This window comes from Notamacropus eugenii, chromosome 4 (assembly GCF_028372415.1).
Source record: "Notamacropus eugenii isolate mMacEug1 chromosome 4, mMacEug1.pri_v2, whole genome shotgun sequence".
Classification (NCBI taxonomy): Eukaryota; Metazoa; Chordata; class Mammalia; order Diprotodontia; family Macropodidae; genus Notamacropus; species Notamacropus eugenii.
The window spans coordinates 427,753,340-427,766,236 of NC_092875.1; the positions used below are offsets into that span (position 1 = coordinate 427,753,340).

Sequence of the window (12,897 nt, forward strand, 5' to 3'; positions counted from 1 at the left end):
TAACTTGCAAATATTGAAGTATATATGTACATATGTGTATTATATGACTTCTGGTGCCAAGATGGTGGAGTGAGGAAGGAACCCTCTGAAGCTCTCCTAAATTACTCTACAAACCATTGGAAAACTGCCTCAAAATTGATCGAGGAGCAGGGAAGTAGCTTACCTGCATAGCAGGAAAGGTCTGTCTCACTGGGACGGGAGGGAAGAGAAGTCCAAGAGCTGCAACAGCAGCCAGCCTCACAGGAGGAGGCCTGCAGCAAAGTTCCAAGCCTGGGCCAATCCACCAGGAAGGCCCTGCCCTCCTGCAAACCAGCAGCCCCCTGGGCTAGTGAGCAGCCTGTGCAGAGCAGCAAGGCCCCACCCCAGCGACCCCAGCCCTAGCACAGGCTACCATAGAGGCCTCGCCCCCATTTCTAGACTGTAATGAAGCCTCTCTCCAGGGCTGGGCAAGAGCAAGACCCTGCTCCTGGGGCCTGCCAGCAAAGAGACCCTGTTTCTATAGCAACCCAGCATCAGGGCACCACCCCTGGGGCAGGCTAGCACCTAGGGGAGGTCAACAGGGACCCTACCCCCTAGTACAAGCCAGTGAAAGCAAGCAGTTAAGCCCTGAAGTTCAGTGAAATAAGACCCAGAGCCTCAGCACAAAAAGCTTAGGTCAGTGCAGGACCAGAGCCCAGTTCTCACATTAAAAACAAGTCACAAAACAGGCAGAAAAATAAGCAAATAAAGTACTTGATTATAGAAATTTACCATGGTTACAGGGAGGATGAAGGCATTAGCTTGGAAGATGACAATAGTGCCAAAATGGCTATATGTGAAGCCTCAAAGAAAAATGTAATTTGGTCTCAAAAGCAAAAAGAATTCCTGGAAGAGTTTAAAAAGTGTTTTTTAAAGCAAATGAGAGAAGTAGAAGAAAAAAATGGGAAAAGAAATGAAAATAATACAAGAAAATTCATGAAAAGAATCAATTGCATGGGAAAAGATATACAAAAATTTACAGAGGAAAATAACTCCCTAAAAAATAGATTTGACCAAATGGAAAAGGAATTACAAAAGCTCACTGAAGAAAATAATTCCTTAAAAATTGGAATTGAGCAAGTGGAAGCAAATGACTCTATGAGACATCAAAACACTATAAAACAAAATTTAAAAAGAAAATGAAAATGTGAAATTTCTCTTTGAAAAAACAACTGAATGTGATCTGATGCTGAGCAAAAGGAGCAGAACCAGGAAAACCCTGTACACAGCAACAACCACAGTGTGCAAGGATTTTTTCTGGTAGACTTAGAACTTCATTGCAATGCAAAGACTTAAAAAATTCCCAATGGTCTTTTAGGCTGCTGTGGCCAGCACAATCCAGCAGGTCACGGGCAGTTACAGGGCTCCCAGAGTGAAGATGAAAAGACAGGCAGGACACAGCAGTCTGAACAAGCTGAGTTTATTCTGGACATACTGAGCCAATAAATCAGGGTGTCGGGATGCTTAAATAGTAAAAAACCATAAAGGTAGCGATTGAAGCATGAAACACAGTAGATTGTGCTAAGTAGAAAGGGAGTCCTCAAGGCCTCTATATTGGAATGTTATCCTGTATATCCTTGTTTCCTGGAACTTCAACACCTGAATTCAAGGTTGAACACCTGAGAACAATATATCATTTAACTTTTTAAGTCAGCTATTATTCTCCCTTGGAGGAGGGGAACTCTTGATCAGGGGCTCTTTCAAACCCCTTAAGGTTCTCTACAGAAGGCAAAATGCCTTCTACATCCAGAGAAAGAACTATGGAATTCAATCACAGATTGTAGCAGATCATTTTCTTTTGTATTACGTTTTGGTTTGTTATATGATTTCTCCCATTCATTTTAATATTTCTATGCAACATGACTATGGTGACAATATATTTAATAGGAATGTAAGTGTAGAACCTATATAAAATTGTTTGCCATCTTGGGGAAGAAGTGGTAGATGGGGGGTGGGGAGGAAGGGGGAGGGAGAGAAAGAAAAAAGTCTAGGTTGTGATTGTGGAACATTGAAAATAAATAAATGAATAGATAAATAAATAAATGAAAGAAAAAACAACTGACCTAGAAAATAGATCCAGGAGAAATAATATGAGTTATTTGATTGCCTAAAAACTATGTTAAAAAAAATGGCCTGAGCAACATCTTTCAAAAAATGCAAGCTGACTTCATGAAAGAAAAAGCTATAAAATAGATAAAGCATTGGGTAATTTGATTTTAAAAAGGAAAGAAGGAAACCAAGCTACTAGTATCAAAAATAAAGGAAGTGAATTCAGCAACAATGAATAGGAAAGTAAGACAACTGTCAGGAGCTATTTTGCCCAATTATATACTAACAGATTTAATAATCAAATGAAATGAATGATTATCTGCAACAATATAAATTACCCAGATTAACAGAAGAAATAAAATACTTAAATAGCTCAGTCTTAGACAAAGAAATTGAACAAGCCATCAATGAAATTCCTAAGAAAAAAATCCCCAGGACCAGATGGAATCACAAGTGAATTCTACCACACATTTAAAGAATAATTAAGCTCAATACTATATAAACCATTTGGAAAAAATAGTTGAAGAAGGAGTTCTACCAAATTTCTTTTATGACACAAATCTGGTGCTGATACTCAATCCATAAAGAGGCAAAACAGAGAAAAAAATTATAAACTAACTTCCCTACTGAATATTGATGCAAAGATTTTAAATAAAATTCTAACAAAGAGATTACAGCAATATATCACAAAGATCATGCACTATGAACAGTTAAGATTTATACCAGGACTACAGAGGTGATTAAATATTAGGAAACTTAGCATAATTGACCATATCAATAATAAAACCAACAGAAATTGTGTGATTATCTCAAGAGATGCAGAAAAAGCCTTTGACAAAATATAGCACCCATTCCTATTAAAAACACTAGAAAGCACAGGAATAAATAGCTTACCTTAAAAAGATAAGTAATATTTATCTAAATTCATCAGCAAGCATTATCTGTAATGGGGATAAAGTAGAAGCCTTTCCAATAGGACACCCATTATCACTTCTATTATTTCATGTTGTACTAGAAATGTTACCAATAGCAATAAGAGAAGAAAAGTAAACTGAAGGAATTAGAAGAGGCAATGAGTAAACAAAGCTATCACTCTTTGCAAATGATATGATGTTATACTTAGAAAATCCTAGAGAATCAAGTGAAAAACTACTTGAAATTATTAACAATTTTAGGAAAGTTACAGGATACAAAATAAACCCAAATAAATCATTGGCACTTCTAGATATTACCAGCAAAGTCCAGCAGCAAAAGATAGAGATATTCCATTTAAAATAACTGTAGACAATATAAAATATTTGGGAGTCTACCTGCCAAGAAGAACCCAGGAACTATATGAACGCAATTACCCAACACTTTTCATACAAATAAAGTCAGATCTAAACAACTGGAAAAATATTAATTGCTCATGGGTAGGCTGAGCCTATATAATAAAATGACAGTTCTCTCCAAATTGATCTGTTTATTCAGTGCAATAACAATCAAACTATCAAAAATTACTTTATAGAGCTAGAAAAAATAATAACAAAATTCATCTGGAAGAATAAAAGTTCAAGGATATCAAGGAAATCAATGAAAAAAAAAATGTTCAAAAAGGTGATCCAGCCATACCAGTTCTCAAACTGTATTATAAAGCAGTAATTATCAAAAACAATCTGGTACTGGCTAAGAAATAGATTGATGGATCAGTGGAATAGATTAGGTACAAATTACATTATAGTAAAGAACCATAGCAATCTAGTATATGATTAATTCACAGATCCATGTTTTTGGAACAGAACCTTATTGCTTGACAAAAGCTGCTGAGAAAACTGGAAGACAGTATGGCAGAAACTAGGTAGAGACCAACATGTCACACTGTATACCAAGATAAGGTCAAAATAGGTACATGATATGGTTGATACCATAAGCAAATAAAAAGAGCATGGAATAGTATCTGTTGGATTTATAGATAGGGGAAGAATTTAGGAACAAAGAAAATATAGAGAGCATTACAAAATGTAAAGTAGATAAATGATTATATAAAATTTAAAAATTTTTATACAAATAAAACCAATGCAACCAAAATTATAATGAAAGCAGAAAACTGGGGAAAATATTTGCAACAAGTATCTCTGATAATGCCCTCATTTCTCAACTATATAGAGAACTGACTCAAGTTTATAAAAATTCAAGTCATTCCCCAACTGATAAGTGGTCAAAAGATGTGAATGGCAGTTTTCAGACAAAGAGATTAAAACTATCTATAGCTATATGAAAAAATGTTCTAAATCAATATTGACCAGAGAAATGCAAGTTAAAATACCTCTGAGGTACTACCCTTACATGTATCAGAATAGCTAATATGACAAAGAAAAATGGGAAGTGCTAGATGTTGGAGGGGATATGGGAAACTAGGACACTAATGCACTGCTGGTGGAATTGTGAACTGATCCAACCATTCTGTAGAGCAATTTGGAACTATAACCAAAGGGCTGTAAAACTGTGCATACCCTTTGATCCAGCAATATCACTACTAGGTCTATATCTCAAAAACATCCAACAAAAAAGGGGAAAGGACCTTATTGGTACAAAAATATTTATAGCAGTTCTTTTTATGGTGGTCAAGAATTGGAAATTGAAGGGATGCCCATCAATTGGGAATTTACTAAACAACCTGTGGTATATGATTGTAATGGAATATTATTGTGCTATAGGAAATGACAAGCAGGATGCTTTCAGAAAAACCTGAAAAGACTCACATGAACTGATGCACAAGGAAATAAACAGAACCTGGAGAATATCATATACAGTAATAACAATATTGTTTAATAAAGAACTATGAATGACTTAGTTTTTCTCAGCAATACAGTGATCCAAGACAATCCCAAAGGACTAATTATGAAGAATACTATCTACCTCCAGAGAAAGAACTAGTATTGTTTGAATATAGACTGAAATATGCTGTTTTTCACCTTCATTTTTTTCTTTTATTAGAATCTTCTTATACAAAGTGACTAATATGATAATGTTTTACATAATTGCACATATATAACCTATATCGGATTGCTTACCTGAGGGAAGGGGAAGGGAGGCGAGCACGGAGCGATAGAATTTGGAGCTCAAAACTTTATATAAAAGTGTTTAAAAATAAAACAAATGCATATATATATATTTACAATGGTACAGAGATGGGATTGAAATGTTAGAATATCTTATGTGTGGAATAACAAGGTCAATTTGCCTAGACCATACTGTTTGTGAGGAGAATTAATAATAATCCTGGAAAGCCAGGATTGTGACAAGTTGTGAAGGGTTTTAAATGTCAAGTAGAGAAATTGTATTTGATCCCAGATATAATAGGAGATAACTGGAGTTTATTAAGCAGGAGAGAGATATGGTCAGACTTATGCATTAGAGAAATGTTAGGTTTATGGAAGGTGAATTGGGAAGGTAGAGACTTGAAACAGGGAGACTAATTAGGAGGCTATTGCACGAGCCCAGAAGAGAGAGGATAATGACTTGAACTAGAACATTTTTCATGTGAGTAGAAAGTAGAATCAACAAGTTTTGTCAAGTGATTGGATATGTGGGATGAGTTGAGGATGAGTGGGATGAGTTATAAAACTGGGTGACTGGAAGGATGTTGATGCCTTCAGTCTCAATACAGAATTTTGGAAGGGGGTAAATTCTGTTAAGTTTGGGGTAGCTATTGGACTTCCAGTTGGAAATGTACAATTGTCTGTTGGTGATGTAAGTTTGGAGCTCAGGAAAGTGATGAGGGCTGAACATACAAGTGGAGGAGTGTAATTAAATCCATAAGAGTTGATGAGGTCACCAAGTGAGACAATGCAGAGAGAGAATGCCCAGGACAGAGCCTTTGGGGTGCACCCACAGTTAAAATGGGGTATTGAATATTAAGAAGTAATTGATGATCTTAGAGCAATCTCATCTGAGTGTTGGGAGCTGAAGTCAAATCATCTCAGTCTTCTCAACAGTGTAGAAAGCAGCATCATTTGTTGATGAGAAGTAGGGGAGATATAAAGTTAAGAACTTGAATATGGAGAAGAAAGTTTAGAAAGGTGACTGCACGAATACAATAAGAAGTCATTAAGCAGTGATTAAAAGGACAACTGAGTAGCAACTGGAACTCAGCTGGGATTGGAGACCTGAATTTATAATGGAAAAAATCAGTACCATTTAGTTGAGGTGCTCTTTAACACTCAGCAACTTGGGAGGAGAAGTAGAGAAAACCTAGAGGGTTAGTTCCCAAAAGTAGAGAATGAAAAAAAGAGAAAGGAAGAAAGCGAAAGAAAATAAAGCCAGTTAAGATGCTTGGGACTGTGGCAAGTAGTTTTGGGATGCCTGGTGAACAGATGAATCAACAAATACTTTTAGGCAACTGCTATATGCCAGGCACTGGAGATACCAGTACAAAGCATAAAACAGATAATCCCTGCTCTCAAAAACTTAACCTTCTAATTGGGGTATGGCTGAGTAAGCCGATAAATGCAGCTAGATCATAGGTGATAGGGTGTCAGAAGAGACAAGGATCTGGAGATGAAGACAAAGAACAGCTTAAATAGAAGTGAGATTTCAAAGTTAAAGGTTCAGTCAGTCAAGTAGCCACTGTGTGTGTGTGTCAGGCACTGTGCTGAGCAGGGAGAATACAAAGAAAGGCAAAGCATAGTCTCTGCCCTCAAAGGGCTCACAATTTAATGGGGAAGGCAATAAGCAAAGCGATATATACCAACAACCCAGGAAATAATTAAGAAGCATTGGAATTAAAAAGTGTTGAGAAAGGCTTCCTGAAGATGGGATCTGAGGGAAGTCAGTAGGGGGAAATGAAGAAGAAAGGATGGAAGTTAGCCAGAGAAAAGGCCCAGAGCCAAGAGATGAAGTGTCTTGTTCATGAAAATGCAAGGAGGATAATGTCATTGGATTAAAGAGTAAATGTAAGTAGAAGTAAGGTGTAAGGAGACTGGAAAGTTATGTAGGGGGAAGGGACTGCTCAGTCATGAAGGGCTTGAAAAGTCAGAGGATTTTGTATTTGCTCCTAGAAGGGAGCCAATGGAATTTATTGAGTAGTGGAGTGACATGGCCAGACCTGTGTTTTAGGAAAATTACCTAGGCAGATGAACAGAGGATGGAGTGGAGAGGGGAGAGACTTGTGGAAAGCAGACCCACCAGCAGGCTGTTGTAATGGTCCAAATATGAGGTGATGGTCTGCACCAAACAGTGCAGTAGCAGAGGAGAGAAAGGACGGTGTCTTCAAAAGATATTATAAAGCTGAAATTTATAGACCTTAGCAAGAGATTAGATATGGGGGACAGGTGAGAGATGGTGAGGAATTGAGGATGACATCTAAGTTATGAGTATGAAGGCATGGGAGGATGCTCTTGCTTTTGACAGTAAAAGGGAAGAGTGGGAAAAGGTTTAAAAGGGAAAATAATGAGTTCTGGTCCTGGACATTGAAAGTCAAGCATACAAAGCATAATTCCTTTTTTTAAAAATTTTTCTTTCTCATAGATCTACCTTGCAGCAAGGACAAGCTATCATCCAGTTTCTGCCAGACACTGAAAACTATGGGCAAATGTTCTGTCATCACTCTAAGAGCTCAGTGCTGCTACACATGTGCTACGCCTCACACCATCCAGCCTCGAAAGCAGAAAAATCGACAGGGCTTCAGGAAATCCAAACTGTTCTGAAACCAGAATCCATCCTCCACCAAAGACAGCAACAACCTGCTAGACATGATGAGTCCTGGGCTTTGGGTTAATTTTATTGAGGTCTCAGTTCATTTGTTTTATTTGAATCTGGGTTGTTTTTAAAAAATCCTATTGTGTTCCTCTCTCCTAAGGGATGTTGTTGAACTGAAATATGTGCTGATTCCTGACAGAAAAGTGTGATGTCCAGTCAGGTTAGTTCTATGGATTCCTGCCATTTTTTACAGGGCTTAACTTCTATGAAAGGTACCAAATTACAAAATTCTATAAAGTCATGTGTCTCCTCAAAGAAAGTAAGGGGTCCCATATTTCCATGCTACCTCAGGCATGCCAAGACAGAGAACTGTGGTTATAGAAGGTGCAATGAAATCCTACTGATTTCCCTTGATGAGTTCATCCTCCCATCTCACTTGCCCATCAAAGCATCTTCTGAGGGACAGTTTGTAGGTCTTAACACCTACCCCTAACCCAGACTGAGGGAAAAGCTTTATCTTACTAATGTGTCTCTATCCTGAAATATTAGACTAATGGAAATAAGCTTAAACTGAATATTGAGGAATTAAGGAAGAATTGTTAAATACTGGGAAGGTCTTCCAAAGGTGAAGAAAAAAATAAATAAATCTGGTTATCTGAAATATACATATACATATATGTGTGTAATTTTCATTATAAAGTAATCTGTTTTTATTCTTTCTTCTGCACAAGAAAAAAAGGGGATCGCTCTCTTCTACCTACCTGATTCTATCCCCATGCTTATAAAGTGATAAAATCACTTTACTGCTGATAGATCTTCTGTGAGTTACCCTGTACAAGTTAGTATAGACACATTAGCAACCCTGAGTTGAAGAATTAAGTGTAAAAGTGAAAGTAAAATTTCTAAAAGAACAAGGAAATTGTGTAAAAGTAGGAACCTGGTGTTAAATTCCCTGGTGTAGTATAAGCAGCTTCCTCAATTATCTCCTCTGAGAGCCTCAGCATTTAGTGGCACACTTTCCAGCTAGGTATAGACTAAACTGCTTTAGTGAATGAATGAGTAATACCTGCTAGTGCCAATAGGAAGGTTTTTTTTAAGTTATTTGTTTTTTCCTGAGGACTGAAATTTATGGTTGGAACTGCTATTTTGGGAAGCTTTTGGTAGAGTGTTCACAAAATAAATATGAGAAAGGCTTGTGGTGGGCAGTATAAAGTCTGTAGCTTCAGTGATAAAGTCCAATGAAGCTTCAAGTAGGCCCTCCACAAACACTTGTTCAGTTCAGTTCAACCAGCCTCTGTTATGTATTAGGCTTCATGCTTGAAGTTAGGAACATAGAGGCAAAAATGAAATATTCCCTGATTTCAAAGAGTTTACATTCTACTGGAAGGGGATCAAACATGCATACAAGTTAAAGTTAAAATATATATAACTACAGCATAGATAAAATAGTTTGATCCAAAAATATATATTTATATGCCTTACAGCTATTAAATAATAATAATGACTAAAAAATTCAGAAAAATACTGTAAAAAGCAGACCTTGAAAGAGAAACAAAATTTAGATAAGACACTGCCTCTGCCCTTGTGGAGTTTACAGTCCTGGTGTTTTTACTTCTTGAATGGAATTTATCCATGGACCTGCATCTCAGATAGCATGATTTGAATCATTCTGGACTCCTGGGGTAGAATAATGGACTGCAGTTTCCTCTTTCATCTCTAATTGACACTGATAGCAATTGTCTTAAAATGTAGCAATTTACTGTTCAAATAAATTGATTTCCCATGTGAAGTCTCATCCGACTTGAGCATCTGTAGACAATTAGTTGAATTGGTTAAAGCCCATGATTGAGGAAGGATGAGATCGTTGGTTTGGTTTCTGAATCTTACCTGGAACAAAGAGGACTAGGAGAATAAGTGTGTGGATCAACGTAGACCCCACTAAAGGAATGAGAAACAAGAGTAAGCCCCCACCTCTTGGCAGTCATCATTGTTATTTACCTTTGTGGAAGGGATAGCACATTCCCAGACTCATCAACATTTCAACTCCAATCATGTATTTCATCTTCTAATGAGGCAAAATATCCTCAGCTACAGTTACCCATATTCCCATAGAACATCTGTTCAGTAGAATGGTGCTATTGAATAATGGTGCTAATATCTGGATGGTGGCAGAAATAATATATTCATATATATGTATAGCTAGATATAGAGTGTGTGTATATGAAACTATACATACTTTGTACAAAATGATACTTAATGGTGTTGCTGGCCAATGCCAGTTCTATTACTTTGATACTATGTGCTTAAAGTTCATGTTATATGCTTTTTATTTTATTTTTCAAGCTATGAATGTCAAATACTCCATGTCCTGTAAAATGAAGGAAAAACTGATGGAGTTATATGGGATAGGGCCAAATTTTAAGGCAGAGGACAAAATGAAGGATAATTACATTTGCTGTTGTCAGGGAAACAAGCTTTTCACAGTAATCAGTTTAACCCTGACAATTTCTAGAGGTGATGGGAATGGTCATGGTGGAGGCAGAAGTCTAGAAAATGTAAAATGGAAGAAAATCTCCTGCTTTTATTTTATGGTGGAAAATTTGCCAGACTTTGTTCCCAAAGCCTTTATGAATATTAGTCATCATGAATGTTAATTAAGTAATCCAGTTTAGCTAAATGTACCTGACCATTTTTTGGTCTTTATGCTTAACCATTAGAGTCTAATAAATGCCACAAGGGATCTAAGGCTGTAATCTTGCCTATGACACTCATTCAGTATTGATCTATTACTATTGTGTTGAATTCCACAGGCTTAACCCTGCCTATTTTCATGAAAGTAAAGGTGATACTTAACATATATTCAAGGAGACTAAACATTATCTGACCAGATGAGAGTAGTAGCAAAGGAAGAGTTGGGTCCTGCAATCAAGAAAAGCACCAAAAAAATCTCCATGCATCAGAACCAGAAAGCAGATATATACCATATATCATATATCCACTTCCTAGAGCCATACTCAGATATAAGATTAGTTGTTCATCTGACACACCTGCTTGGACAACAGTACAAAAAAAATCCCAAAATACGAAAGAATATTTCATACATTAGGCATCTAGCCACACAGATAAGGGACAGCCAAACATTCAATGACTAACGAGTGGACAGATTTCAAAGTTTGTGTCATGAGAGGTAACCTCAGGTTAATAAAGATGGGACTGCATATTCTGGAGGCAAAAACCTGACCATTTTCCTCACCAAGTATTCTTCTGAAACCCAAAGATATGAAGCAGGATTGGTGCTAAGGATTTTCTTTCTACTTTAAAGGATTAAGTGATAGGTTTGGAATTGAGATTCAAGGATATGTACATAGCTCTTGGAAACCAGAAAGAATTGTCTGGTGCTGAAATAATACTGTAGGAGAAAAAATATCAAAATCCTTTTATAGATGTATCTGACTTTACATGCTTATTAGGGAGGTTTCCTGAAAAACTGTCTGCAAATTCAATTTTTGTAAATCAAGTCATGTAATAACTATGTAAGTTAGTGATTCAAGTCAACCTTATGCCTTTATGCGTTTGTAAAGTAAAGAATTATTTTATGCTACAAATGATCATCTAATTAACTGTTCTGTGGGTTTGAATTTTTGTATAATGGGTTTTATTAAACCAGGATTGACCTTTATCTCAAATCTTCACTAGATGCCAACTGAGATGTTTTTAGGGTCAGATATAGAAATTATTATAAAAGTTTCACAAAATTTTCAGTTAACTTTTAGAATCTCTAAGAATTCAGTGTAACTTAGAATGTCAAACAATTTAGTATCCCAATCCCTCCCTGAAGGCTACCGGTTGAAACCCTAACTAGCCCACATGTCCCAACTTTTCACAAGAGTCAGGTATAGCAATGAGTCTGGAGTCAGGCAGACAAGTTCAAATTCAGCCTCAAATACTAGCAGTGCAACCCTTGACAACTCACTTAACTACTGTCTGCCTCAGTTTCCACAACTGTAAAATTAAAAATAATAGCACCTACCTCCCAGGGTAATTATGGAGAGCAAATGAGATAGCATTTGTAAAAAATTTAACACAGTGCCTGCACAAAGTAGGTGCTTAACAGATGCTTGTTTCCTTCATTCCTTCCTTCAGATTTCCCAGTTCAAACATGGCTTGGTCACAAAGATTGCAGATTTTCAATCTTCTACTGTATGAGTTCAGGGCAAAGCCCAGGAACAGTATCTGGTGCTCAGTGGCATGCAGCTTCAGGACACAGACCACAATTACACATCTTGCAAATGGAATGGTGCTGCTTTGTATCACTTGTATTTCATGTGACTCCTTCAGTTTACATTGCCAATGCCTTTCTTGTTATTATTAATAGTAATGTTATTTAAAATTCCTTGGTTGGGGAAGCACAATTCTACCTGCTTTTATCCTCAGGAGCAGAGGGCATAGTTGTGATGTTACACACAACATACAGACTACATTGCCCTCCCTGCTGTGTTGCCTTGTAGATTCCCCCTTGCCAGTCTCCTTAAGGGGTGTACTTACACCTTGAGATTGAAAAAAACAACACAATTGTAATGGTAACCTGCCTTTCCAGAGAATCAATAAATGGCTGCATTCACTAGTGGTGTCTGTGTGAATCTTTTGTATATATAAGGTTTTCAGAACTGTGATTTTGAGGCACTTTCACGTACAATGTATTTGCTTTTAGATTCTCATGAGTGCATCTCATTGTTGCCCTAGTATTCTTCTGCTATGAACAATGACTTGCAATCTATAAATAATTTTTATATATTTTGATGATGCTGTAAGAAGAGAAAGGGAGGAAGTACCAGGGAACATGGAAGGAAGGAGGGGGAATGTATCATATATAATCATGGTATGCAAGAAAGAGTATATAACATATGAAAGGAATGGGTGTTGCTTAAACTTCACTTTCATCTAACCTGGTCTAAAGGAAGCACAAACTTTGGCACAGGAATGCATTCTACTCTACCTCCATGAAGATAAGAAGGGTGTGGTGAAAAGGAAGCTAAAAGGAAAGGAAGAAGGGTAAGAAGAACCTGAAATAAAGAGAGAGCAAAGACAATGCAGTTGAAAAAGCTTGAGGACTGGAAGGAGAAAAATGCATAATTATTGCAGTTGTGAATG

At 36.9% G+C, this 12,897-nt stretch overlaps 1 protein-coding gene across 3 annotated transcripts in view; it reads left to right on the top strand.

Annotated features, from left to right (window-relative positions):
- The window catches only part of ADAMTS12 (ADAM metallopeptidase with thrombospondin type 1 motif 12), a 528,119-nt gene extending 515,752 nt beyond the window's left edge, over positions 1-12,367 (top strand). For 2 of the 3 annotated variants that reach the window (XM_072605885.1, XM_072605886.1), the window contains one exon: positions 7,576-12,367. In XM_072605885.1, the coding sequence (XP_072461986.1) occupies positions 7,576-7,754 (179 nt within the window). In that variant the 3' untranslated portion in view covers positions 7,755-12,367. The remainder of the gene's footprint in view (positions 1-7,575) is intronic. The other variant, XR_011966393.1, reaches the window with a different exon arrangement.
- Positions 12,368-12,897: the final 530 nt, after the last annotated feature.